Source organism: Aspergillus neoniger (assembly GCF_003184625.1).
Source record: "Aspergillus neoniger CBS 115656 unplaced genomic scaffold BO87scaffold_26, whole genome shotgun sequence".
In the NCBI taxonomy this organism is placed as follows: Eukaryota; Fungi; Ascomycota; class Eurotiomycetes; order Eurotiales; family Aspergillaceae; genus Aspergillus; species Aspergillus neoniger.
Genome location: NW_020291154.1, coordinates 151,106 through 178,498, shown reverse-complemented (window position 1 = coordinate 178,498; position 27,393 = coordinate 151,106). Strand labels below are relative to the sequence as shown.

General features: G+C 51.5%; 9 protein-coding genes across 9 annotated transcripts; 5 read left to right on the top strand and 4 right to left on the bottom strand.

Moving 5' to 3' along the window:
- Nucleotides 1-1,201: 1,201 nt before the first annotated feature.
- BO87DRAFT_363775 (ferric reductase family protein) lies at nucleotides 1,202-3,707 on the top strand (the record flags this gene model as incomplete). Its single annotated transcript, XM_025621712.1, has 6 exons — nucleotides 1,202-1,696; nucleotides 1,749-2,134; nucleotides 2,179-2,411; nucleotides 2,456-2,508; nucleotides 2,554-2,675; nucleotides 2,721-3,707. The coding sequence occupies 6 exons, from the start codon at nucleotides 1,202-1,204 to the stop codon at nucleotides 3,688-3,690; spliced, it is 2,259 nt and encodes a 752-aa protein (XP_025477402.1). The 3' UTR covers nucleotides 3,691-3,707.
- Nucleotides 3,708-3,943: 236 nt separating this feature from the next.
- BO87DRAFT_441318 (carboxylesterase/lipase family protein) lies at nucleotides 3,944-6,064 on the bottom strand (the record flags this gene model as incomplete). The annotated part of the gene is made up of 4 exons (XM_025627996.1): nucleotides 3,944-4,010; nucleotides 4,040-4,985; nucleotides 5,019-5,581; nucleotides 5,949-6,064. 4 exons carry the CDS (start codon nucleotides 6,062-6,064, stop codon nucleotides 3,944-3,946), a joined length of 1,692 nt encoding a protein of 563 aa, XP_025477401.1.
- A 242-nt stretch (nucleotides 6,065-6,306) lies between these two features.
- On the bottom strand, nucleotides 6,307-8,348 carry BO87DRAFT_363772 (MFS transporter). The gene is made up of 5 exons (XM_025621711.1): nucleotides 7,859-8,348; nucleotides 7,480-7,809; nucleotides 7,224-7,431; nucleotides 6,811-7,172; nucleotides 6,307-6,757 (listed from the first exon to the last, which is right to left on the bottom strand). The coding sequence occupies exons 1-5, from the start codon at nucleotides 8,190-8,192 to the stop codon at nucleotides 6,465-6,467; spliced, it is 1,527 nt and encodes a 508-aa protein (XP_025477400.1). The 5' UTR covers nucleotides 8,193-8,348; the 3' UTR covers nucleotides 6,307-6,464.
- Nucleotides 8,349-8,593: 245 nt separating this feature from the next.
- BO87DRAFT_363770 (uncharacterized protein) lies at nucleotides 8,594-10,401 on the top strand (the record flags this gene model as incomplete). Its single annotated transcript, XM_025621710.1, has 3 exons — nucleotides 8,594-9,579; nucleotides 9,626-9,988; nucleotides 10,041-10,401. Exons 1-3 carry the CDS (start codon nucleotides 8,807-8,809, stop codon nucleotides 10,399-10,401), a joined length of 1,497 nt encoding a protein of 498 aa, XP_025477399.1. The 5' UTR covers nucleotides 8,594-8,806.
- Nucleotides 10,402-11,008: 607 nt separating this feature from the next.
- On the top strand, nucleotides 11,009-12,589 carry BO87DRAFT_313934 (pepsin-like aspartic protease; the record flags this gene model as incomplete). The annotated part of the gene is made up of 3 exons (XM_025619638.1): nucleotides 11,009-11,176; nucleotides 11,227-11,545; nucleotides 11,598-12,589. The coding sequence occupies 3 exons, from the start codon at nucleotides 11,009-11,011 to the stop codon at nucleotides 12,587-12,589; spliced, it is 1,479 nt and encodes a 492-aa protein (XP_025477398.1).
- Nucleotides 12,590-12,686: 97 nt separating this feature from the next.
- Nucleotides 12,687-14,510, bottom strand: BO87DRAFT_363766 (uncharacterized protein; the record flags this gene model as incomplete). The annotated part of the gene is made up of 3 exons (XM_025621709.1): nucleotides 12,687-13,765; nucleotides 13,823-14,352; nucleotides 14,398-14,510. The coding sequence occupies 3 exons, from the start codon at nucleotides 14,508-14,510 to the stop codon at nucleotides 12,687-12,689; spliced, it is 1,722 nt and encodes a 573-aa protein (XP_025477397.1).
- Nucleotides 14,511-14,842: 332 nt separating this feature from the next.
- Nucleotides 14,843-17,387, top strand: BO87DRAFT_460977 (alpha-L-fucosidase; the record flags this gene model as incomplete). Its single annotated transcript, XM_025629061.1, has 3 exons — nucleotides 14,843-14,975; nucleotides 15,019-16,046; nucleotides 16,112-17,387. Exons 1-3 carry the CDS (start codon nucleotides 14,910-14,912, stop codon nucleotides 17,385-17,387), a joined length of 2,370 nt encoding a protein of 789 aa, XP_025477396.1. The 5' UTR covers nucleotides 14,843-14,909.
- Nucleotides 17,388-17,525: 138 nt separating this feature from the next.
- On the bottom strand, nucleotides 17,526-21,845 carry BO87DRAFT_398996 (MFS general substrate transporter; the record flags this gene model as incomplete). Its single annotated transcript, XM_025625404.1, has 15 exons — nucleotides 17,526-18,038; nucleotides 18,103-18,183; nucleotides 18,233-18,448; nucleotides 18,501-19,063; nucleotides 19,134-19,293; nucleotides 19,916-20,067; nucleotides 20,142-20,237; nucleotides 20,272-20,302; nucleotides 20,356-20,590; nucleotides 20,646-20,886; nucleotides 20,934-21,131; nucleotides 21,220-21,373; nucleotides 21,427-21,482; nucleotides 21,529-21,604; nucleotides 21,657-21,845. 15 exons carry the CDS (start codon nucleotides 21,843-21,845, stop codon nucleotides 17,526-17,528), a joined length of 2,961 nt encoding a protein of 986 aa, XP_025477395.1.
- A 647-nt stretch (nucleotides 21,846-22,492) lies between these two features.
- BO87DRAFT_363757 (5-oxoprolinase) lies at nucleotides 22,493-27,268 on the top strand. Its single transcript, XM_025621708.1, has 8 exons — nucleotides 22,493-22,743; nucleotides 22,806-22,916; nucleotides 22,970-23,734; nucleotides 23,785-24,333; nucleotides 24,383-24,502; nucleotides 24,555-24,988; nucleotides 25,043-25,403; nucleotides 25,453-27,268. The coding sequence occupies exons 1-8, from the start codon at nucleotides 22,707-22,709 to the stop codon at nucleotides 27,024-27,026; spliced, it is 3,951 nt and encodes a 1,316-aa protein (XP_025477394.1). The 5' UTR covers nucleotides 22,493-22,706; the 3' UTR covers nucleotides 27,027-27,268.
- The last annotated feature ends 125 nt before the right edge of the window (nucleotides 27,269-27,393 follow it).

Genomic DNA, 27,393 nt, shown 5'->3' with positions numbered 1-27,393 from the left:
ATGTCATACATGCAGATTTACTAGTCCGATGACCAAAGTGAAATGACGCAGCCATTCATGAAACGGTGGACGGGATGGCTTGCAGGTGGAATGCGGGGTTGCGGTTCCGTCGGATGTGGCATCATTGGGATACCTTGTTGGAGAGGGAGAGCCTCCGGCAAAAAGATTGGAGAGGTATGTATCTCGAATGGGATGAGGAGAAGAATTTGCGGGGAAGTGTGTCTGACGATTCGATGCAGCGATGATGCCTCTCTATAAGAATAACAAAACTTATACTGGGCGGATTTGTAAATTGGAACTTCAGCACTTAGGGCTGGAGATGAAAGCATCATGTAGACTGGTCACCATAGAGATCACTCTTTCAGACAAGTTCGTATCCCTGGCAAGACAAAATTTATTCTCCACAAAGATCCTACCTCTAATGTATCGAAGGCATATGTCGCTAAAACAACATTACGGACCGCGATAGAAAATGAAACCTCCAAGGTCCCTAATTGGAGACGTGTAAAAGAAACCCCCGGTCGTGTCGCCTTTCTACACGTGTCCGACCGACCCAAATCGATGGGGCACTTAGGGATATTCTAAATTAGTCTCATTACTTCATGCATCCTGTCCCGTCCATAGCCATCGTGCAGGACAGCCAAGAATCGACGGAAGGCTTGTTTTTGTGCTGCCTACCACTTGCAGATCCGTGGACAGTTCAAAACTTTTATTTGCTTTTTCCGATTCCATTTTTATCTTTTGACTACAGTGTCAATTGTCAGGGCTAGGATTTAGTGGTTAGCAAAAGAAGCAAGCAATGTCGATATCGTGGTGCCTTCCACTGCCTACGTTGTGAGTGTGCCTTGCAACAGCCACAGTATCTTTCTATCCCCATTCATCCCCTCATGGTGCCCCTCCCCCTCATGCGGACCAAAGACCGCCTGAACACCTTGTTACGGGCCTCCTTCCGTGGTCATCTGCGAGATCTCCATAGTCACCGTTTCCAGGCCTATGCCCCGCTCCCGCACGTTGAGTTGATGCATACACACGCTGTTCCAGGCAACGGCATGATATTAATATAGCTGACTAGAGTGCGGGCAGTGCTGCATATGAAGGACCTTGATGAAAGTCAAAATGTTTTTATCCGGGAGTTGCACCTATAATTTGCCGGGTGGCGCAACAGGCTGTTGTCAGTTCACAATCAATATTGACAAGCGAAATGTTCTTGCGAATTTCCTTCTTAGCTATCTTTGTCCCTGCCCTGGCGGAGCAGAAACGCTCCCTCGATGTCATTAGTAGCCTCGATGCAGATTGCCTTTGTCCGATATACACCGCTCTATCACAATACACATTTGCTAGTGGTCCTGCCGGAGGCATTTACAATCATTCAATATCAGTGACGTCCTTCTTTGCCGAGGAAAGCTACATAGAGACAACAACAAACTTTGAGGATATCTGCAACAGGACGGTGGAAATTGCTTCCATGTATGCGAGTGCAAGGGCGAGATGTGATGGAAATAGTCCAGCGGCTACCATTTCGTTCTGGCAGGAATTGTGCGACGTCGATCTTTCATCTATTGAACCTAATGGATCGAGATCGTACGACTCAATGCCAATACTTGATCCGGATGTCAATACGACTGCCTCTACTGGCACCATCGAATCACCTGTCCTGTTGAGTGAGTCATATTATAAGCGGGCGTACAAAACATGTGTATGTACATCCTATCCTCTTCAAACGTAAAGACGCTTAATTCCTGCCACAGGTAATTCATGAAAAAGCCTTGTGCCAGGATATCCGGTTTGGCTGGGGCTTAATGGGTTACTGGGCAGCTATCCTGGGTGTAGGAATGGTGCAGAAAATCCTCAGCTTTTGGACAATTAGGCGGACTATGGACCCACGCAGGGATACAGAAGCCAATGCAGTCTCTGGACCTATCGAACACAAGCAAATCTCTCGTCCCTTATCGTCAACCATCCATGCTCTGCGTACCCATATTATTGTTCCAGCAAGCTTCACACCACAATTGCCTCATCACCAGCGACTTCTTTACGGACATTGCATTCCCAAGCGGCTTGATTTAATAATTGTTTTCGGCTTCTGGCTTCTCTGTGTCCTCTTAGCTTGCGTCAACTACGATGGAAATACTAAGTAAGCATCTCATATCTTCCTATGTTCAAAGTTAACAGCAGTAGGACGTCGACCATGCCCCAGCGCAACTGGCATTATTCGTCCGATCGGACCGGTATTCTTGCCTATGCTTGTCTACCGTTCTTATGGCTCTTTAGCGGACGCAACAACATTTTCCTCTGGGTAACCGACTTCGACGTTCAATCCTTCAACACATTTCATCGGCATATTGCATGGGCGTGCACACTCCTTGCCATTGTCCACTCGATTGGGTACAGCATAATTTTAGCAGACTACGGTAAGCCTTTTGTCCTCACTTCAATTGCACCACTAACGATTCAGAGGATGCATATCACGCAGCGTGGAGCCATAAGCCGTGGTACATGGGCGTAATAGTGAGTCTGTTTGCATCCTCTGTCGACTTATACTAACATATCCAGGCGGTTATTGGCATGTCACTTTTGTTAGTCCACTCCATCACAAGGCTACGATGCAAGTGGTACGAGGTATTCCTCATCTCCCACATCGTACTAGCCATCGTCATAATCTATGCTCTATTTCAGTAGGTCTACTCGTCCCATTTCTCTCATCCCTACTAATCCATCAGACATACCCGCCCCGACGGGCCACAGTGGAACCCATACCTCTGGACTGTAGTAGCTATATGGACCTTCGATCGCATCCTCCGCATACTTCGTCTCGCATACTGCAACCTCCACATAAAATTCAGCGAAAGCAAAATCTCCCTGCCATCATCAACGGTTACATACGCTCCCGACAGTGACCTAATGACGATAGATATAGAGGCCCTTTCCCATGTCACACCCAAGGCAGGCCAACACTACTTCCTCTCCCAGCCACTGAGCGTGCATTGTTTTGAAACCCATCCTTTCGCACTGGGTGCATATTCCGAAACACCGTCCCATTCACCGAAGGTGAAAAGCAAATTGACCTTCTACGTCCGTCCTTACAACGGTTGGACAAAATCGCTTCGTGATCGCTGCATCAGAGCAAATAATAGCATACACCCACTCCTCCTCCTAGAAGGACCCTATGGCCACACGGCACCGCTGCATACCTTTGACACGGTGTTGTTAATTGCCGGGGGGACAGGCATCGCAGCTACGCTGCCATATATACTCGACTATGCCGCCAGGTTGAGAAGACGAACTACGAAGACGACCAGTATACATCTATTATGGTCCGCTCGTCAGAAGAGTATGTTCTCCACTGTATTCAAAGAAGAGCTGAGCCACGTCTTAGAGTGTGAGGGGGTTCAAGTCAGCTTTTTCTGTACTGGAAGTGCTCCAGTGTCGCTAATTGAGAGCGACAAAGAGGACGCTGTTGGGTCTGGAACTAATGCAGCAGGGTCAAATATGTGCTACTACGACGGCCGCCCTGATATTCATGGAGCTGTTGAGACAGAGGCTGAAATGACTCGCGAGTCCCGTACAAGGCTGGCGGTGCTTTGCTCTGGACCTGGAATGATGGCGGATGAGTGTCGGTTAGCGGTGTACGAGGCTATGAGAAGGGGGTGTCAGGGAATACGGTACTTCGAGGAGGCATTTACTTGGTAGATATTTCTGCTTTGTTCAGGAAAACAATAGTTGGATATCACGACGCCCTCCATGCTCGCGGACGAATGACAGACAAATTATTTTTTGAGTATCTTTTGCGATATAACGAACACTCCGTTACTGCTTATGAGGCACAGGACCTCCAGAGAAGTGCTTGCTGTATTTACAACTACTGTAGAGTTCCTCCATTTACCCCTTCTCACAGACTTCTTTCCCATTCTCCCTGCATTTAACTCTATCTTCTACACCATATTCACCAAACCTCCGACTCTGCCAACCACTGTAACATCAACTCCCTCCTCTCCACCCCATCCGTCAACCTACCCTTTTCAAACTCATCCCCAAATACATCGTCTCCTTCTCCTCCCCACTAGGCTCCCATCTCACCAACCCCTCCCCATTCGGATCCCCGTACTTGATGAAATTCGACCAATACGCCACCCTCACCCTCCCAATCTCAAAGTCACGCTCCGTCCACGGCATATCCGGATAGTTATACGGCAGGTTCCCAAAGACATAGTACATCTCGCTTCCGTGAAACGCACCCAGACTTTGTCCCGGGGGGGCATGGTCCCAGAAATATGTGTACACGGGAGCTGTAGCCCCACAAACGTACCAGTCTAGGGCCCAAGACCAGGTACTTACTCTGCCGAGGTCTGCCCAGAAGGCGTTATTGGCTGGGGTAGTTGATTCTGTGTCGTTGGCAGGATAGAGGGAGAAGAACTCTTCAGCGAGATGGGGGAAAGGCGCGAACATGGTGGAGAAGTTAGAGCGGAAGGTGGAGAGTGTGAATCCTGGGTCTGTGGCGGCTCCCGACTCGTCTTTGTTGTTGCCGGTTAGGATGGGGATGTTGGGGTGGGTGTTGTTTGAGAGGGTGGAGGCGTAGGTGTGTGGGAGGACGTAGCCATCTAGGACAGGGCGCCACTCTGGAGCTTCCATGAAGGTGCTGACGTTTTGGTAGTTTGTGTTGTCGAAGATGGTGGCGTTGAGGAGGTCGGTGGTTAACAGGGTTGAGACGGAGAGAGCACGCATTTCCGAGAGGGTTGATGCCTTGAGTGGGGTCATCACGGAGAGGCCAGAGGATTTGGCTTCGTCTTTCTGACGGTAGCTTGTTGCCAGGCTGCCCGTTAAGGGGTCTCGAGGAGATCGCGCGCCGCTTTCGGCGATGATCCCTGATGCTAGACCGTCGGCGAGAGGGGAGTACATCATGTCGAAGGAGCAGGACGAGCCGGAGGATTGGCCGCCCACGGTAACGCGAGCGGGATCGCCGCCGAACGAGGCAATGTTGGCTTGCACTCATTCCAGGGCGGCGATGATGTCAAGGATACCGTAGTTCCCGGAGCTGTTGTGAGGGGATTCGGCGGAGAGGAGAGGGTGGGCGAGGAAGCCGAGAGGGCCGAGGCGGAAGTTGAAGGTGATGGTTATGATATCCTGCGAGGCGAGGCCGCTGCCGTCGTAGGTTACAACGTCGCCGGAGCCGTCAACGAAGCGGCCGCCGTAGGCCCAGATATAGACGGGGAGTGGGGTGGAAGGTGTCGTAATAGGGGTCCAGATGTTCATGTAGAGACAGTCTTCACTTTGGTCGGTTGAGCCGGTCGTCCATTGGCCAGTGCCCATGTTTAGGGCCTGGGGGCATTGAGCGCTGAACTCTGTTGCGTTGTATGTGCCGCTCCATGGCTCGGGCTTGACCGGTGGCTTCCAGCGGAGTTCGCCTGTGGGAGGTGCCGCATAGGGAATGCCTTTGAAGACTTTGATGTTGGGACGGTAGGGGGATGTTGTGCCCAGAATGTCACCATAGTTTGTGTGGACAATGGGGAAAATGGAGGCATTGTTAATGGGAGAAGATGCCGCTACTGCAACGAGGAGGAAGAGAATGAGAAGTATGAGGTGGCTGGGCCACTGAGGCCGATACTATGCTTAGTACTGGTAACATGTTTGAGAATGAGGGTTTTGGAATGAGAGCTGTGCAGGTTTATATGTCTACGACGGGCGTATTAGTTGTATCTACAACTCCATGAATATCTGCTTTCTTCAATCCTCATACCCCGCATAATCCCCACATCTAGTCCCTTTTCCACAAATTGCAGTGAGTAGTAGGCCCGAAGAGTGGAAGCGATGTTTGTTGTGCAGGCATTGTGACAAAACATGATGCAGTAGCCGGGGTACAATGAGCACGGACGGCCAATATTGCAGATCATGTCCTCGGCAATTGGGCCGTTTTGGCACTGCTGTCATTCTGCACATCCTTGGGCCCTTACTGTAGTAAAATCCCATTTGCCTGTCCTCGATTCATTGGGTGGTCAGCATCAGTGACGCCCATATATGTGTACAACATTAGCAGAAGTTGTGCTTGACGGCCTTGTAATCCCAGCATTGTACTGTTTGTCCCTCTCCATTATAAAAAGTCTGTCTGAGGCCAAATCCACGATCCGTCTTAAAGCCGAGCCATGCGGGGTCTCGTAAGGATATGCTGCTTTCGTTGATTATGACCGAAAGGGTTCGGGATAGACATCATAACTACAATGTATAATATAGAGCGATCGGCTTGAGTAGTGTTTTGTTGCCACTCGACTGACAAATTATACATGACTGATATTGTATATTTATATTATCTGTGAGTAAGCATAATGTAATGTCATGACACTAGTAAGTGTTGAGTTCCTAGCTGTGGTATATCGATGGCGTCTATTCAGTCGGTCGTCGGACGTCACATCATCACCGACGCGGGGTTGCGGGGAATTTGCTATCTTCGCCAGTGACAGAATGTAAGAGAACTAGTCCGAACTGGCTGGTGCGAATTTTGACTTTTCGCGCAGGGTGCGTCCATATTTCATGAAAACGAACGGTATCGGCAATGCAAGACAAGCGATGCCTCCCATTAAACTAGCGGCAGGTCCCACGCCCAGATTGTGGAACATTGGTTTCGCCGCCAATGGCAGCCCCGCGGCCAACAAGGATCTCAGCATGGTGTTTGCTGAAATTGCACTCGCGGCATACGGCCCATACGTGTCGATCAAATAGTTAATACATTGCTGGAAGATAATGTTGTGTCCGGCGCCGACGAATACTGCATAGATGTCAGTCTGTCTTTTGACATCGTGGGAGAATCCTATGGCATACCTCCTCCAACTGTGGGCAGTACCCACGAAAACTTTGGTGCTGCAGTCCATCCAAGCCAGAATAGTCCCGTTGGCAGAAAGATCACCCCGAGTACCAGCGGAGGAAGTCGTGCTTCAGGAACGGCCTTTCCACCGTTTTCCATAACCGCTTTGGCATACCGTGTTCGATATGCAAAGGTGATTCCGACAGCACAAGCTGTGCCACCAAGGATTCCGAGGAATGGCAAGGAAGCAATCACTGGACTGTATCCACGTTCCTCTTCAAATACAATGGGGTATACCTGGAGACATAGATAGATCAAACTATACGAGAAAGATGCGTATGCTGCGACACAGGCCATGATGCTCTCGGTTGTTAACATGCTGGGGAAAGTCAGAGATTGTTCACGACAAGAGCGACGCGCGAAGACACACCGTATCGGACGAAGGAAATGTTTCGTAACTGCATTTTCAAGGCTGATGCTCTCATGCTCGTGAGGATGCCAGTACCTGTTTTCTCCCGTCGTCTTGCGCATATTCTGTGCCTTATTTCTCAACAAGACAGGAGAATATGTTTCTGACAGAGTCAAGGTAGCAAGGGCAAATAAGGCAAAACAACAGATAGCTTCAATATACATGGTCCCTGAATTCATCAGCTTGTACAATTATGGTCACTTGTGTCAATTCTTACAACGCCACCCAAGCTTCGAATTTGAAACCACTGCAGAGCCAATGAGAGGTCCAACAGATGGCCCTCCTGTGATACACAGCATCATGAATGCCACTGCTATTCCTCGCTCTTTCGGTGCGTAAATGTCACTTAAGGCTGCATTGGCATTGCTGATTGGTGCAGAGCCAAAGATGCCACCAATGAACCTGGTGATGAAGATGCTGGCGGCGTTCTGGCTTACTGCCGTTCCGATACTGAATAAGCCTAAGCAAAAGAGAGCTGGAAGCATCCCCCATTTGCGGCCATAAACCTCGCTTATTGGGCCCCATAACGTTGGACCGACCGCCCAGCCTGCAGGAGTGAGCGATTGAAATCGAATTTGAGTGGCGTATAGGCAAACCAAGGATATACATCGAAGTCGCGAGCACTGCAACCTCGGAGCTAATGTTGGTATACTCCGCTACATCTGATTGTCCCGGAGACAAGATAGATGAGCCCAATGCTGCAACAAAGGTGAGCATGCTCAGCTGGCAGGTGATATAGACCTTGTGCCAGCTGCCAAAGTTGCGTGGGTCGTCAGGATCATCCTTTCCGAATGAGATAGTGAAATCAGGATCCAACAGGGGCGTTTCTCGGTTGTTGGCTCGGGTGTGCATCTCATTTTGCTGTCCTGGCTTACTTTCCGACTGTGGTAGTTGCTTTTCCATCTGATTCACATCGTTGATGCGTGCCATGATAAGCTATTGAACCGGACTATAGAACGATGTATATGTTGTGGCAGAACGGGAAGAACAAACGACGACGACTGCCCAAAGACAGGGAGCTCCAGCTGAGTGTAATTGCATTGCGAAGATTTGCGACAAAACGCAAGGGCATTCATTATAAATGAAGATCTCAGCACATTGGCGAGAGGTGACGGAAGCAACACTCATCCATGCAGCTGTTGTGTTCCCACTGAAGTCGTAATGGCATTCCAGCTGGCCGATCAGCCAATGACAGCGCTGCTTTGGGGATAACCTGTTGTCCAGAACGGGACTAGTGGCGGCCGACAGTCCCATCAGCCAGCTGGTATATCACGTGATGTGTCCCTGGCATGGCAAGTGTCGATCCATCTATAAGACACCATCATCATCCACGCCACTATCGGCCACAACGGCCTAGCGGCGGCCGACAGTCCCAGTGAGTTAAACTGATTCGACCCCTTGCTAATCTTTGCTCTTTCTGTGTTCCCTTCACACCTTTTGTCCGAGACTAACAGTTCAATAATAGGCCGACCGACACCAATAGATACACGCTCCCTTGTTGCGAATGGCCGATCGAAAAACCTAAAGTGAGGAAAACAGGAAGAATGAAGGTACCAGTGATAGAGCGGGCGTCGCATGTATGCTTAACCTGCAAATCAAGGAAGAAGGGATGCGACAAGAAACTCCCAACCTGCGGTTACTGCGCCAAACGGAACCTGCCATGTCGATACCAAGGATCTCCAGTCGCTGAAGAACCCGTTGCGGATGCGATCACTCAGATAGAAATGAATGCGATATTGTTACAGATGGTTTCCCTGTTTGGCCCGCCGTCGGAAAACATGTCAACGGCACCCAGAAGGACATGGTACCATGTATGCCGCATAATTCAATTGGCGGACCTCTCACTGCAGGAGATCAGTTGCCGGTATTTCAGCAACTTTCACAACTGGCTTCCAATAGTATCGTATGAAGTGTTTCAAGAAAGCTTGGCTCGGTACAATAGCCCGTCTCGCTCACCACCGGTGGACTTTTCTGTCCTTGTGCTGGGTATGTGCCTGGTGACGCTGCAGCCGTCAAAACTCAATACACACATAACACCACATAGTCTATATTTTACTATGAAGATGCTATTTGCCGAAGCCCAATCGATAACGTGTGCCTCGACATATCTCATTCAGGCTGGACTGCTCATCGCTGCGTATGAGTATGCCAACGGTCGGCCTGAGGCAGCGCACATTACGATGGGGGGTGTAGCTAAAAGTGCTTTTGTGACTAGGCTAGCAGATCCCAGCTCCTGGCAGACAATTGAAGCTAGTATTATCTCATCTGAAAGCCTGGAGCGTCTGAATCTGTGGTGGGGTGTAATCATTCTCGAGAGGTAGGTCAACTACAAGGTCTTCGAAACGCAGGCTCACCCAGCCTAGGCTTATTTTATGCGAAATCAATGACAAGACACAACGACCTACGACAGATTGTCCGTCTTCTGAGTTCCCTCTACCAAGTGACCTACAGCCTGTCCAATCCAATACTCGTTCAGTAGGAGGCTGCCCACATGACTGTCTGCCTTTGAACCAGGACAGGAAACCTTGCGTTTTTGGCCATCAAGCACGAGCTGTGCTCCTTCTCGACCGCGTGTTGGCTGTGCGAAGGCACCCCCAAACTAATAGTGGTAGAATGGTAGAGATTCAACAACTCGACAAGCAGCTGCAAAGCTTCCTTTACGAACGGATGAACACGGGTACCGCAGAAATTGGCCATGATTGCAGTCCTATAGCATCTGCAGTGAGGTATGTCAACCGTAATACCCATGTATTGTGACCCAAGGCCCATGAGTACTAGTCTAAGGAACCACGCCACTCGGCTGCAGCTAACTGAATCGGCTAGAGCCCTCTGCCTATTACACCAGGAAGTCCTGAGCTGCCCTTTCGACACCGTTGATTTGCAAGGGCTGCAACACTCAAAAGCGGCCCTAGAGATGGTATCTAATGTAGTGGTGGATGTCGCGCGCCACCACAAGGCGCAAATTGCCTGCCAAAATTCCCACGCCGATTTACTACCCCTGAGTTGCTCGTACACCCTGCACATGGCAATGAGACATATTCGGGATTGCACGAAGCTAGTCTGCCCGCACAGGCGCTCTAGCGACCTGAATTCTCTAGCGCAGCTGGATCAAGAATTTTCCGACAGATGGAAAGCCTGATGCCCGCTTCCTGCAGTCAGCATGAGCGATTTTCATGATAGGAAAGCGGCTACGGAGTTGGCCCACCGCCAAGCGAATGGCCGCAAAACCCGTTCGCAACAGCCCAATGAAGGCGCATCGCCGTTATGTCTTAGATTGCGATGGAGACGGATTAGATTGCTCAAATTAGGATGGAGGCCCGACGGCCATGAACCGCCGAACATCCGGCTGCTCGACCGAATTCGGAGAATTGGTCGGAGCTAAGCGGAACTAGCCGTCCAAGGTCACGATGGCTCGCTTGTACTGTGTAGAAGTCAGACCCTTTGGATCCAGCGTTCGTTGCGAAAGGCTCCACGCAGCCGTTGCTTTGACCAAAATTGGGGCTGAGTCACTTTGTTGATGATGACTGGCTATACCAGTGCAAAGTGTGAGCACCATGCTCACACTATTGCCTTAGCCTCGCTGTTGAAGCTGACATGAAAACAGGCAGAAAGGAATTGTGGCCTTGCCTCTTGGGGGCCGATTTAATCTCCCTGGGCTGCGGCATATCCGGCTTGGACTTGTGCTTTTTCGCAAGTTACGTTATAACGTGTCTGTGAACAGGAAAGCAGACGCTCGGTCAGTCAAGATGAGAGGTGCGGCACTGATTCCTCTTGCGGCGGGCATTCCGTTTGCCCATGGTCTGTCTCTCCATAAACGCGATGAGCCTGCAGTCGTTCGAATGCCCATTGAGCGCAGGAGCGACCAGTCCCTGCAGAAAAGAGATTCTACGGTCGCCGTGACTTTGCAGAACTGGGTATGTTAGCTATAAGGCCGTGAAGGAGAAATCATGCTGACAATCGCTAGGATGCGACTTACTACGCAGTGAACCTGACGTTAGGAACACCCGCGCAAAAGGTGTCATTGGCTCTGGACACTGGCAGTAGCGACCTCTGGGTGAACACCGGCAACTCGACCTATTGCTCCATCGACAATCTATGCACCCCTTATGGCTTGTACAATGCCAGTGAATCGTCCACCGTGAAAACCGTCGGGACACACCTCAACGATACATATGCGGACGGCACAAATCTCTACGGACCTTATGTGACTGATAAGCTAACGATCGGCAACACAACAATCGATGACATGCAGTTTGGGATCGCCGAATCTACGACTAGTAAACGTGGGTGAGCCGTCTTCTCCATGATGATCGTCGCTGACTTGGTGTACTATAGGCGGGATCGCCGGTGTCGGTTACAAAATTTCGACCTACCAGGCCGAGCACGACGACAAGGTCTATGCCAACCTCCCCCAGGCCCTCGTCGACAGCGGTGCCATCAAGTCTGCTGCGTACAGCATCTGGCTAGATAGTTTGGAGGCTTCGACCGGTTCGCTCCTTTTTGGAGGTGTCAATACAGCGAAATACAAGGGCGATCTCCAGACCCTTCCGATTATTCCTGTCTATGGCAAATACTACTCCCTCGCCATCGCCCTTACGGAGCTCAGCGTTGCGACCGACTCCAACTCCAGTAGCTTTACCGACAGTCTTCCCCTCTCCGTCTCCCTCGATACTGGCACCACCTTGACGGCGCTGCCCAGCGATCTCGTCAACAAGGTCTATGATGCGCTCAACGCAACCTACGACAAGACATACGATATGGCCTACATCGATTGCGACGCCCGAGAGTCTGACTACAACGTGACCTATAGTTTCTCCGGTGCAACGGTCACCGTCAGTATGAGCGAGCTGATTATCCCCGCAACGGAGCCGGGGTGGCCCGACAACACCTGTGTGTTGGGCCTCGTGCCGAGCCAGCCGGGTGTGAATCTGCTCGGTGATACATTCCTGCGCAGCGCATACGTTGTATACGATCTCGAGAACAATGAGATCTCCCTCGCCAACACGAACTTTAACCCGGGTGACGATGATATCCTCGAGATCGGAACGGGAACGTCGGCTGTGCCGGGAGCGACACCGGTTCCCTCTGCTGTCTCTTCCGCTACTGGAAATGGATTGGTCTCGACTGGCACTGCAGTGCCCACACTGTCGGGTGTCACCATTACTGCTACGGCCACAGCAACCGGGGCGACGGGTACTGCTTCGAGCGGCGGCTCATCGGCCGAAGCTACGAGCACTTCCTCGGAGGGTGCTGCAGCGCAGGCTACAAGCAACCCGATGAAGCTGCTTTCAGGAGTTGCGGGCGTGGGATTGCTTCTTGCATTGTAGCCCCATGTTACCTACTCATATAAATATCACGACGAGAAAGTAATGTAGTAATGTGATATATGATAATCATATTTACAACTCCGATCTATAGTAGTAACTACACCAAATCCACCACTAAAATACCCGCCTCCAACCCTCCCAACCCCTCCCTAACCAACTCCCCATCCTTGACATCCCATCCCTCCCCACCCCAAAGCACCTTCTCTACCCCAGCCACCCTCACACCCTCCAAACCCACCCTGACCTCCCCAGTCCCCCCATAATTCAAATTAACCACACTCACCAACGCCCTCCCCTCCTCTTCCACCACCCACCACGCAACATCCACCCTCCCTGCCCCCTTCACCACCCCCACTCTTCTAACACCTTCCTCCAAAAACCCCACAAACACCTCCCCAGTGACCACAGGCGCCAACTCCCGCGTAACCCTCTCAATCCCACCACTACTCGGATAATCCCACATAACAATGCCCATCGCACCATGATTCACACTCAACATAACCATAACCACCTCCTCCGCCGCAGTAGGATACCTCGTCCAAAACGTCTCCTCCCCAAACGCCTGCGGCGCGCCCCAATGCACCTTCTCCCAACCAACAACCGCATCAAACTCATAAAACTGATCCAACCTATCACTTATATCCTCGAACTCACCCCTGCAATCATCACACCCACAACACCCATACGTAGCATTACACGGCGTGTCATACACAGTCGACCAGGAAGTATTCGTCGCGACGGGATATACATCCGACAGGATAATATCCGCCCCGGCGGCATACTCCTCATAATAGAAGTCCTTACAGTTCAGAGCTAGAGAAACAGGATGGTACGGGTCCATGGAGCGGATGAGGTCGTAGGCCAGACGGGTCGAGTTCAGGGGGTTGCCTTTTCCGTCTGGTTCGTCGGCTGTGTAGTATAGGAGGAGGGAGGGGTGGGTGTGGATGTGTGTGACTTGATCGGTGAGTTTGGTGAGGTTGGTAGGGTCGAAGAGGACGTCGTATTGGAGGTGGAGGTTTTGTTTGTCGGAGGAGGTGAGGTAGGGGTCGAAGGTGGTCCAGGGGAAGGGCGTGTCGCTGAGGGTGCCTGTCGGGACGATGTGGATTACGTTGTAGCCTTGGCAGGTGAAGGATTCTAGGGTGCTGGTATTGGTGTCCCAGTAGAGGGACCATTGGGCTAGTTTGGGGTTAGATTGGGTGTTTGGAGGTGTGTAGGGGATGAGGGGGGGGGTACCGTAGTAGGTGTAGGGGAAGATTGGGGTCCAGGTTACGGACTGGTCCTGGATGTAGGAGAGCATGCCTGTGCGGTGGTCGATGCGGGTGGCGCTGCCGCCGTCGGTGCGTTGGGGGAGGTAGAAGAGTTCGGAGGAGGTGGTGAAGGTGGTGTTGGTGATGCTGTTGATGAGGGTGGTGGTGGTGGTGATATTGTAGGGGGTTAGTTTTGGGGTGAGGAAGTCGAAGGAGAGGGGGATTTCGGCTTTGGTGGTGTCGAGCGGGAAGGTATAGTTGGTGATAGAGGCAATTGGGGTCTCGTTGCTGAGGATGTGGATGTCTAGATGGAGGTACTGGTCTGTGTAGCTTGTGCTGGGCTTCACAGGTAGAGGATCACCAACAAGGTGAGAGACGGTCATGTCGACGAGAAGACTGCCTGATGCATCTGTCTCGAGATAGATGCTCATTCGCGGCCGGACTTTAAGGTCGAGCAGGGGATTTGAGGAGTACGAGGGCTGCTCGAACCACCCACCAGGATTGAATGAAGCATTGCTATCACAGTTAGCTGTGTCATATCGATTGTTTGCTATGACATACCTCGCTCGATAGGCCTTGCCGCACCAGATGTCCACGCCTGGGGGGTTGTTAAACGCATGAGTCAATGGCACACTGGCCAGGCCAGCTGCCACAGAAAACGAGGTCGTCCACATTGCGTGGGTGCATTATGCAGGAACATCCTGGGAGTCGTTGCTTCTTATCAGTGGGCATACTGCAGACCTCCACTCGGACATCAGCCGATGTAACAGTGGCGCTGCCATGGTTTAGTGCCCGGCTGGGCCGACCAGGATATTATGAGCCTGATTAGCACTTATCACCGCGTATCTTTGCCGCAATTGATATCTCCCCGCACGCCGGCCGTTTAATCTACATGATCGGCGTGTTCCAATGACAGTCGGCCACTTGCTGGATTTGCTTCAACGTGCAGGCAGAATGTCACTGTGCCATTTCCTGGTGGGGAGATATGAAGTTGGCATGACTACTTCTGCACCACTTCCCCGCTTCATCGGCAGAGTGTAGACTTTACGCCCGTACAGCGTAGTGTTTGCATCATGAAGCTCATCAACCAGATAGCTCTCGCATGGCAGCTAGCTGTCACTGCAGAAGCAGTAACGCAGGTTAGTATTTCTCATTTCAAGTGAACTTAGACTTATGGTACAGTCGAAGTTTGTCCCCCTCGATTCATACTTCAACAACAAGGCATTCGGGGTATATCCCGGTCAAACGTCCTTTGATGCATTGAATCAGTCCTATCCAGACCCCAGCATCATTGGTATCAATGGAACCTACACATCCACGCACACTGGCGTGGTCTACTATTTCCCGGGCTATCGCGGGCCCACCCTCCCTGACAATGTCGTCTGTGAAGGCCAGACAATCATTGTACCTCGCGAACAGTATTTCTCCGTGTCCATGCTGGTGACGTCCGACGTCCAATTATCCACCGTCTCCGGGAATGTGACATACACCTATTCAGACAACTCGACACTTGTATCAGAACTGCGCAGTCTACCCTGGTGGGCATTCCTAACAATCAATCGGGGCGAGATCATCTTCCCCTACCGGTATACCCACAACGACACCAACTTCAACACCTCCCACATCTTCGAATACACTGCAGCATTGTATCCCAACAAGACTCTACATTCCATCACACTGCCAGTCACGACCAACACAACCACAGGCAGACTGCACATCTTCTCCATATCCCTATGGGAGTCCACGGCCCCATCAGCTCAAGTGCAATTCGTGCGCCCGACCCAAAAGTGGACAGAAAGCGGCAACCAGATAGTCGAAGTGACCATCAACAATCCAGGCACCAGCTGCATCGCAGGGCCAGGAGTCAACCTATCATTATCCATGCTAGGGATTCAAACACTGGAGCCCGGAAATATCAAGCGACTCTGCCCCGGCGACCAAAAACGCGTCAACATTGGCATCAGCGGCACAGCCAACGGAACAGCAACTGTCGTCCTGAACTACACCCACTCCATCCAGCATCAAACCTACCCCAACACCCTCTCCCTCGGCCTAACAGAATGGACCTCCGAGCTATCCAGCCTCTCACAACACGAAAGCCCGGAATGGTTCGACGACGCCAAATTCGGCATCATGATCCACTGGGGCCCCTACTCCGTCCCCGGCTGGGGCAACTCGACACCCTATGAAAGCTACGCCGAGTGGTTCTGGTACTATCCTCCCCACCCTGTCTCAACCTCCTCCCCAGAACGCATCTGACTTAGCCAACTATCAGGTGGTACACCACGCACCGCGCCGCCGACAAATCCGACGCCTACGACTACCGGCTCCGCACCTTCGGCCCTGACTGGAACTACGACGACTCGTTCCCCTCCTTCACAGCCTCCAACTTCTCCCCCAAAGCCTGGGTCGACCTAATCGCGGCCTCCGGCGCCAAATACTTCGTACTAACAACGAAACACCACGACGGCTTCGCCCTCTTCGACACACAGAACACCACAAACCGCTCCTCCCTCCACTACGGCCCCCGCCGAGACCTCGTCTCGGAACTCTTCACCGCATCCTCCCTCCACCACCCATCCCTAAAACGCGGCACCTACTTCTCCCTCCCGGAATGGTTCAACCCAGACTTCGGGCCCTACGGATTCGCCGAACTACCCGGCAACACCTCAACAAGCTGGCCGGGCATCATCGCGCGAAACCCCTACACCGGCCTCAACGAGCCCTACACGGGCCGCATCCCGGTCACCGACTTCATCACAGACCTAATGGTGCCCCAAATGACCATCCTCGCACACAACTACAGCACCGACATAATGTGGTGTGACTGCGGAGCCGCGAACGGCACCGCGTCATTCGCGAGCGAATGGTTCAATTCGGCGCGCGCAGATAACCGGCAAGTGACGATTAATTCGCGATGCGGGGTGGCGGAAGTCTCGGACTTTGATACGCCCGAATATGCGACGTTTAGCTCGGCGCAGTTGCGCAAGTGGGAGAGTAATATGGGCATGGATCCGTATAGTTATGGGTTTAATCGGGCGACCGGGTGGCAGGGGTATATGAATGCGAGTACGGTGGTGAGGGATTTGGTGGATATGGTGAGTAAGAATGGGAACTTTTTGTTGGATGTGGGGCCGCGTGCGGATGGGAGTATTGTTGAGAGGGAGGAGAGGGAGTTGAGGAGGGCTGGGGAGTGGATAAGGGGGCATGGGGAGGCAGTGTTTGGGACGAGGGTTTGGTGGGTTAGGAGTGAGGGGGTGGGTGTGAGAGTTGGGAGTGGTGATGGGGCGGAGGTGGAGGTGAGGTTTACGCAGACGAATGAGGCGTTCTATCTGCTGTTTCTGGGGGAGCCTGGGAACAAGGTGTTTGTGGATGCGCCGGTGCCGTTGTTGGAGAGGGATAGGGTTATGGTGGTACGTGGTGATCGGGTTGGGGAGAGGGAGGTTGAGTGGGAGGGGAGTGCGGCGGAGGGGTTTACGTTCACGGTGCCTGAGGGAGCGTGGGATGGGGAGGAGTTCTGCTGGGTGTTGAAGGTTGTGTATGTTGCTTAGGTAGGATTCTGTAGGTGAGGGAAGTGTGGTGATGGAGTAAGGCTACGGTATGAAACTGGAATGGAAGCATGGATAAAGACTGCCTAAACCTTTAACGCCCTCAAACCCACAGTGTATCAATCTCGACGCTATAAACGCTCAAGCTAAACTGATGTATCCGAACTTGCTAGCCCTCATCCTTGCAGTTGAACGCACATCCACAACCCTGAAAGCATGCTTGACAGCCATTCTAGCCCGTCGGACACTGCCCAGATTCCGGGTGCGTTGCATCCGCTCTAAACGATCCAGGACAAAACGGCGATGGTCTTCATCTTCCAGCGATGCGTGCCCCAGGATGTATAATGGCCAAAGAAGCGTTGCCCTGTCAGGGAGGTGGGTCATGACGTTGATCAAGGCGTTTATGAACGTGTTCTTGTCTGCTTTCGTTTCGGTCATGACGTCTGTGTAATACGTAGTGCCATCTATTCGGTTGAAGAGGTAGATTACAGCGGCTAACCGCTTGGTCTCGGCTATTCGAGCGAGATCATTTCGATCGCTCGAGTGCTGTGGGAGGAACTGCTGGATATTGGTCAGGGCAGTGGCGATGCGGGCTGCTTCTGAAAGGTGGATATCCACGGATTCATCGTCTGATGAGGTAGTCGATGAGGGTGTCTGTTTCATTTACACAATGACAGGTTAGATCTAAATATCTAGAGATAAAACGTAGATGCCTTACCGGGCAAGTGTCAACAGGCAGTTCAGATATCTCATTGATTAACAGCATTAGTCGCCGTGAACAGCCCATAATCGTGTCAATCTACCGAACTAGTCAGTAGATGAAGGCAAGAGGACAAAGCGCCACTAACCTCGTCAAGGTTGTCGTTATCCGCCCAACTAAACATACCACTTCCGTGACAGACTTGCGGCGTTGCTGTACGACTCATGATCGCATGAGCGACGAAATACATGTTAAAGAATCGACGCAATGAGTAGTTCGCGGTGGGTGTACAAGGAAACCGATAAAGGAGATCAAGGCCTCCCTGGAGATGCGTTACCCAGGATGGGGCGCATTCGTCGGAAATCTGCAGTAGTGTCAGTATCTCGAAGGTAAAGAAGACTCGGCATGCAACGCACATCGTGAAAGCATAACATCAGAACCGTGGCTATTGCGCCATCACTTATACTTCCCAGCTCGATTTCCTGCTGCAGACCCTTTAACGCTTTTTCTTTGTAGACCAGCGCTTCTTTTGAGAAGCGAGTGTCCCCAAGCAGGCGAAGCTGGTTTCCCGCCGCCGATATCAGAGCATCGCGGAGAGTCTTATGAGAGAGTGCCAGGGGTGTGATAAGTGTGATATAGGGATTCTCGATAGGGCTGAGCGAGCAATTTGGCCCAATACCGTGGATGAAATAGTCGATGAGATAGCTCTCGAGGTGCGAGTATGTAGCGAGTGGATGGCCCAGCCCTTTATCCAGGGGTATAGTATCTGGAAACTGTACAAACACAGATAACAGGTCTGGTTCTATGCCATCTGTGTCCATCTCATCACCATCGCTACTGCTCTCCATGAAGTCGCTGCTGGTGGAGTTGAGAAATATCCACCGTCCCGTGTACGCGTTCAAGGGAACGCCATAGAACACGTCGTTGTATTTGAGTACCGTACGATCTCTAGCACTGTCCGGTTGTTTCGACCGGGTGCCTATATTGGGAATGTAGCTTGTTAGTCATGAGGAAGAGACCGCTAGCGCCTCGAAACAAGCTAAACGCACCTTTCCGACCAAAGCTAATTCCTCGCTGAACCGCATCTTCCTGAAATAAGAGCTGTAATCCACGTTCGCAGTGCAGACCCAGTCGTTCACATCGGCCACATATCGGCAGCTCTTCGGTACAGCGAACATGCTTGGCTTCATCAAATATGTCAGTGCAGCCCTAATCAGTATGTGTTGGTTCCAGCCGTACCTTTACATTGTAAACACCCAGACCTACGGCGAATTTCACCCTGAGCACGCTTAGTAGGCATCCTGGATGATATTGGGTGTGGGGATTGAGAGTGAGACGGGATTTAAGCCATGAGTCGTGTGGCCTTGGCGGGTTTGCCCCCAGTGTCTCAGGAGGGAAATCGGCGAAAAGGGGATTTGGTGCTGGAGAAGCGGGGAAATGACCGGCGCTTATATTATCACACCAATTTATTCCGATTCCCTACAGGATTGACGCGCCCACACAACATCCCTGCCACCAGCTATCTATAGGCGGGTGATAGTGTGACCGGGATCTAGGTTAAATGGAGGACAGCCAACAAATTCATGTGGGAAATGTCCCATGGTATGTGCATTCGGTATCAACAAAACAGTAGTCCCAAATTAACACCCCAAAAATAAAATATCCTATGCCTTTTAGATCATGATAAATGAGAAAATCCCGACCGTGCTGACACGCAATGAAAGACAGATCTTCATGTGGTATATCTAAAGTTCTTTTGCTCAAAGTCAGTGTGATCGGCAAAGGCCTCGGCCAGATTGTCATCGTCCGCCGCTCCAGTCTCGGGATCGACGCCGAGAAGTCGACCGTTAAGTTTCACAACCAGAATCCAATACACTGCCATCAATACAACGCAGATGCAGTAACAGACCAACATCGCAATGAAACCGCCCGTATAGGCAGGCGCCTGGTTGGCACGGAAGGTCTGAGGGCCGATAAGGTTTCCTTAGAACTGAATTAGTGGGACCGAAGCATAGCAATGGCGACAGGTTATTTTGGAACTCTAGAATGTGACTCACCTACGGCATATCCAATATATAATATTGAGTATTGTACCGTCTTTTTTGTGTGTCCTGCAGTATTGGCTTGCGCCATCGAAATATCTGTATAATTAGCTACGCCAATACCAAAAGGCTTGGGATTACCTACCCACGACATAGGGGCCAAAATACGTGTACAACTATAGAAAGGTCGTAAGCATACGATGATAAGTCAAGCTTCTGTCGGTCTTACTAGATAGATTCCGACCATCTGGCCGCCGATGTTGGTTCGAGGAAGGGAATACACCAATGCCGAGCCAATGATGGGCAAACAGCATGCGATCATGGTGACAAGGCATCGACGACCCGTCCAGCGTGCGGCCAGCCAAGAGAACCCGAACGCAGCTAGAGTTGACATGATTCCAGTAGGCATGTTAAGGAGGGAGGTGTTGACTGCGGAAAATCCCAGATTGTCGATGATAATACCGCTGAACGTGGTGAGACCTAAACCGTCAGTGACGATCAGAGGCTGGTGGAGGACACAACTTACCTCCGTTTGGTATATTTATGGCAATGTTAAAGAAAAAGAGAATCCAAGTCTTGGGATCGATGGCTGCTTCGAGGGCCTGGTTCCATTTCCATTCCTTGTTAATAATTCCCGTCCGGTTTTCAGCGAGACGTTGAACGGCATAATACTTCTCCTGGTCTGTCAGGAAAAAAGCATTCATCGGCGAGTCCGGCAGGAAGATAATTGCAATGATAGACCACAATGCGGATATGGATCCTGGCGACCTTAGCATATGCTTACACCCGGTAACATGAGCGACTTACCAACTATCAGGTACAGATACTGCCAGATGGCCAGAGGTGCAGAGTCGGGAACGTGTCCTACTACCCAAGACAGGAAACCATTTATCACAGAACTGAAAGCAGCGAACACGATCGCATTCCGTGGGGGCTGCTCTGATCTCTTGTAAAAGCCCGCAACACTTAAGCTGATTGATGGGACGATGATAGCTTCTAGGCAACCTGTTCACAAATCATCAGAATCAAGGTTCTGGCGGCGACCAAGCCAAGTGATCGCCAGTCTGCAACTAGTACTGAGACGGAGGTATACCCATAAAAAACCGTATGGCCATCAACCCGCTCCAATTCTTGCATGCAGGGATTAGAAGCGCCATGCACGACCAACCGAGAGAGCACGAGGAGAGATATTTAGCCGAGGGCAGTCGCTGCAACAAAAAGGAAGAGGGCCACATGCCGACGATGGACTAGGTATTCACGGTTAATTTCTGGCAAATGAGGGGAAAGAAGGAGCCCATACTCCAATAGATAAGATAGATCCAGCCCAGGAATAGTCTTGACCAACTAGGTGAAGATCTGGAATGTCGTCAGACCAGTTTCTAACAGAGGTTGCCACCATTACCTTCTTCCAATCCGTAGATTGCAGCCGTACTGAGAGCCACCTTATCAACTGCACCCAGGGTGGCCGTCAACAGTAGCTTGGTGGGAGGTTAGCACGGTGGCAAGCTGATCCTCATTTACTCAACCTACCATAGGAACCAGAATCCAGTCAATCTTGCGCAGCAGCTTTTTCTCAACCTCTGATGTCATGGGTGGATAGCTCGAGGTTTGAGCAAGGTAGTTGGCAGCTCCATCCATCTCCTTGCTGATAGTACCCATCTTCGCAAGTTCATCTGGAGTCGACGGCCTCCGCGCCGCTGCCTCCTCCGGTTGTATCATGGTGATAGCGTCGCACGAGCAAAATGAGGGCTAGTGTGATGGACAGCGCAATATCCTGCCGCAAGATGTGCAGAATTTGACAGGGGGGTGTGTTAATATATACCAGTAGCTGTAGCGGTATACTAGTACTACAACTAACAGTGCTAGTACTGGTAGCATGACAGCTCGGGGGGCGATCGAAGAACTTCATGAAGTGCGCAATGTACTTAGTGTGTCGCAGTATAGCTGGACGCGACGCGGTAGGTGGAGGCGAGCGAATGATAGATTGGAGATTGCTGCCGAACGGACCGACTGCAGAACCTGCTGCAGCCATACCTTGCAAAACTAGAGATAAGCTCCCAAGTAGCGCAGATCAAACGACGGGGAAGGATACATCCGGTGAGGAGACGCACGAAGACCGGTGGTCTGTGGTATACTAGGATGGAAGAAAAGGTGGTCGATACGATGGGTGGAGGAGGGAGGTGGCGCCCCCAACGAATGATAGAGAGAGCCGAAGAGAGAAGTGTGCCTTAGCGCCGCTGCCTGGGGCCCTACCCCTCTCCCTAGTCCTAATTGGGGTCCGACAGCTGGGTTGCACGGAAGCTGCCATCGGGAATCTCTCCCTCCGAGATCGCGTATCGACTTGCCTTCTCAAACCTCCCCACAACGCGCCGGTCGCGAAAACACTACGAGAATGGACTGTCGGGGTGAGGTTCCCGCAACACCGTCGTATCCATATACCACTTTACAGAAACTGCACGCCCTGCCGTTATCACAATGGTCAAGCGCTCGTCGTTCATTGGGGTTATAAAAGGCCATGGCTTACGGCGCCGGGGAGAGGGGGTGGATGGTTGGTGAATCACATCAACACCTCGTTTCATAATGCAGCCAGCTATGGGCAAGATTAAGATCGCGATCGGTTATTCTCCCTGAATTCCCTGATACATGCAAGTTGCTGATTGTGAGCTTCGTCGCTCCTAGACCGTGGTGGTACCTTCACGGACGTTTGGGCCAGTCTGCCCGGCCAGCCAGACATAGTGCACAAACTACTTTCCGTCGATCCAGCCAATTACGAAGATGCACCCACTGAAGGTAATTCCCTCTTTCCTTAGATGATGTTGTGGCAAGGAAGCTCATGGCTCCAGGCATAAGACGTGTGCTCTCCCACTACTATGGCCACGAGATCCCTCGCGGTAGCCCTCTCCCCAAGACAGACCTCGAGTTTATCCGTATGGGGACAACAGTGGCGACCAACGCGTTACTTGAGCGAAAAGGCACCCGGCACGCATTCCTAGTAACAAAGGGATTTCGTGACTTGTTGAACATTGGCTACCAGTCGCGTCCTCGGCTCTTTGAGCTCAACATCGTCAAACCAGCTGTCTTGTATGACGAGGTCCATGAGATCGATGCGAGAGTGACCATTGAGGGATTCGACGAAGATGTAGATGGACTGTTCAAATCCACCGAAGAAATCCCCGGTGTCCTGGTTCGTGGCACAAGTGGTAACATGGTTCGCATCCTGAAGCCAATTGACGAGGAACAAGTCCGGAAGATACTCCAAAAGCTCCGTGGTAAGGGGGTGGACACACTGGCTGTGTGCTTGACTCACTCCCACATATTTCCGGAACATGAGATCCGCGTTTATCAGCTGGCCATGGAAGAGGGATTTAAACACGTATCCTTGTCCTCTGCCGTTGCCGCTAACATGATCAAGATGGTACCGCGTGGCAGCTCGGCGTCGGCGGATGCATATCTGACCCCCGAGATAAAGCGCTATCTCACAGGATTTACCAAGGGCTTTGAAGGTGGAAACTTGGACGGTGTGAGGTGCGAATTTATGCAGTCGGACGGAGGCCTCGTTAGCCACAACCACTTCAGTGGTCTCAGAGGCATTCTGAGTGGGCCTGCAGGTGAGGACTACTCTTCATCCGATTGGCTATGGTCGATACTGATTTGCTAGGGGGTGTGGTTGGGTATGCACAAACCACATACGACGAAGCATCCAAAATTCCGGTAGTGGGCTTTGATATGGGTGGCACGTCCACCGATGTATCACGTTACGGAGGATGCCATGAGCATATATTTGAAAGTACTACTGCCGGAGTCACAATTCAGAGCCCACAGTTGGACATCAATACAGTTGCCGCGGGCGGTGGTTCGATTTTGACCTGGAAGAATGGCCTTTTTGCGGTAGGCCCAGAGAGTGCTTCCTCACATCCTGGACCGGCATGCTATCGAAAAGGCGGGCCTCTCACAGTGACTGATGCAAACCTCTTTCTCGGACGGTTGCTCCCCGATTACTTCCCCAGGATCTTTGGCGAAAACGAAAACCAGCCTCTGGATTCAAGAAGAGTGAAGGACTTGTTTGAAGAATTGACAGCCACCATTAACTCCGATACAAGAAACTCAATGAGTCCGGAAGAGGTAGCTTGCGGGTTTCTTGATGTTGCCAATGAAGCTATGTGTCGACCAATCCGAGCTTTGACGGAGGGCAAGGGATATGACATTAGTAAGTCTATTCTAATTATCTTTCCGTGCCAGACTAAGGGTGTACCCAGCAAACCATAACCTAAGTGTTTTCGGTGGTGCTGGTGGGCAACATGCTTGTGACGTCGCTCGCAAACTAGGCATATCTACGGTCATTATTCACAAGTACTCGAGTATTCTTTCCGCATATGGTATGTAGGGGCACCCCACATATGGATCAACAAGCTAAATATAATAAATCAGGAATGGCGCTCGCGGACTTGGTGCAGGAGGCCCAAGAGCCGGTAAATGAAATCTATGGGGATGAATCGCGCGGCAGACTCTTCAACCGGCTATCACTGCTCCAAAATAAGGTGCGCCGACAGCTAAACGACCAGGGTACAACAGATGGCGACATATCGTACCAGAAGTATCTCAATATGAGATATCAAGGAACGGAGACGGCCATCATGGTCCTGGAGCCAGCAGATGGCGATTTTAAGGAGGAGTTCAAGAGGATGCATCTGCGGGAGTTCGCCTTCTTGTTTCCCGACGAAAGGACTATCATCGTGGACGACGTACGTGTCCGAGGTGTTGGGTCTTGCGGCGGCTTGGAGAGGGCTGATGGGCAAAGACTCGGTCAAGAATTGCAAACTGCGTCTTTCAGTGTCCTATCGCTGGATACTGCTGAACAAACGGTATGGCTTCTAGCTGTCACTGCTTGATCGTTATGGAACACTAATCAGCCACAGACAAGGGTCTATTTCCCAGGATACGGGTCATGCCCTGCGCCTGTGTTTCTCCTGAATAAATTGCCCCCGCTTACACTTATTGCCGGACCGGCCGTTATCATCGACCAGACGCAAACTTTGGTGGTTGCTCCCGGGTCAGAAGCTAGGATCTTGAGTAATCACGTGGTTATCGAGATCAAAGACGCATCATCTGCCCGGATCATACGGGATTCAAAATCTGTGGATAGCATTCAACTCTCGGTTTTTGCTCATCGCTTCATGAGTATCGCTGAACAGATGGGTCGTGCTCTACAAAAGACAGCCGTGTCATTGAACATTAAGGAGCGCTTGGATTTTTCATGTGCATTGTTCGGGCCGGACGGTATGTTCCTACACTATGAAGTCCAGAGAATGGAACTAACTGTGCGCAGGTGGACTGGTTGCGAACGCACCTCATGTTCCAGTGCATCTTGGCTCCATGAGCTACGCAGTCAAGTACCAGCACGATCTTCACAAGGGAAAACTTATACCTGGTGACGTTCTGGTGGCCAACCACCCTGAAGCAGGCGGTACACACTTGCCAGATATCACTGTGATAACTCCAGTTTTTGAGAAGACTGGAAAGGAGGTCGCGTTCTACGTTGCCTCTCGCGGCCACCACACCGATATCGGAGGTTTGGGAGGTACATCCATGCCGCCGAATTCCACTGAGCTATGGCAGGAGGGTGCTGCGATCAAATCATTCAAGCTTATTCATAAAGAAAACTTTGACGAGCGTGGTATCATCGAGATTCTTCTTCGTCCTGGCGATTACCCGGGATGTACAGGGAGCCGACATGTGTCGGACAATATTTCCGACCTGAAGGCGCAGGTAGCGGCAAATCACAAGGGCATGACGTTGGTGCAAGGCTTGATCGAGGAGTACACTCTGCCCGTAGTGCAGCTGTACATGAAGGCTATCCAGCTAAACGCTGAACGGGCCGTCCGGCATCACCTTCGAGAAACTCTAGTCCGGATGGGATCTCGCCTGGTCGCGGAAGACCGAATGGACAATGGCTCATTGATTAAGCTCACTATTGATCTTTTCCGTGATGGTTCCGCTGTGTTTGACTTCACCGGAACTGGCTGCGAGCTACTCAGCAATATTAATGCGCCTCCAGCCATCACCCACTCGGCAATTATATACACCTTACGTCTCCTGATTGGCGACGATATTCCCTTGAACCAAGGTTGTCTTGCACCGATTAACGTTATCCTGCCCAAGGGCACCTTCCTGAACCCATCTGCAGGTCCTGCTGTCTGTGCTGGGAACACCCAGACATCCCAGCGAATCGTGGATGTTATCCTCAAAGCATTCCGAGCTGCTGCTGCCTCGCACGGCTGCATGAACTGTATTGGGTTTTTCGGTGAGGGTGGAAAAGACGCCGAGGGCAACAAACTCAGTGGATATGCTTACGCGTTTGGCGAGACTATTTGCGGTGGCTCAGGAGCAACATCTTCTCGGTCAGGGGCATCTGCTGTGCATACACATATGACCAACACCAGGATCACCGATCCGGAGAGTTTGGAGAAGCGCTACCCGGTTATTCTGAGGGAATTCGCCATCCGTCCGGGCACGGGAGGGAAGGGGATGTACAAGGGCGGTGATGGTGTGGTGCGAGACATCGAGTGCCGTGCTCCTCTGAGTTTCAGTGTCATCACGGAGCGCCGTAGCGTTGCGCCTTATGGAATGAGCGGAGGTGATCCCGGACGGTGTGGAGCGAACTATTGGGTTCGGAAAGAGAAGATAGGAGACAAGGAGGTATTCCGATGGGTGAATATGGGAGCGAAGAACATGGTGAAAATGGCGGCAGGCGATCGCTGCGTCATCCACACCCCTGGAGGAGGGGGTTGGGGGTCGCCTGAGTTGAGTGGAGATTACGGTGCCATCGGAGTCGTTACCCAGTACCCTCGGGCGGCAGGAAGCGTCGCGGCCCGTCTGACGGCGCAGGAGAGTTCTTCATAATATGCAGGTTACTGCACCGGCAGATGCCCAGTTTCCACATATTGGGAGGCTATCTGATTTTTCTTTCGGCAGTTATTTGATGTTTTCGGGCGGCGATTTGATATTTTGTTCGGAGGCTATCTGCTATTTTGTTCGGGCTACGAGCGCGCAGGCGACGACCAACCCCGCCTACGCACTTCCTTAATAGTCATATAGACCGAGTTGATCAATTTCAAGCAATGGTTTAAAGCAATTGGACGTGCCAAACTGTATATAGAATTGACTTTGGACAACTCCCTGACACCTTGATGACGTCACATCCAACCCTACTATCGTCTCCCTGTATATTCTCCATCGCAATTCCACACAACCACACTAACCTCCTCGT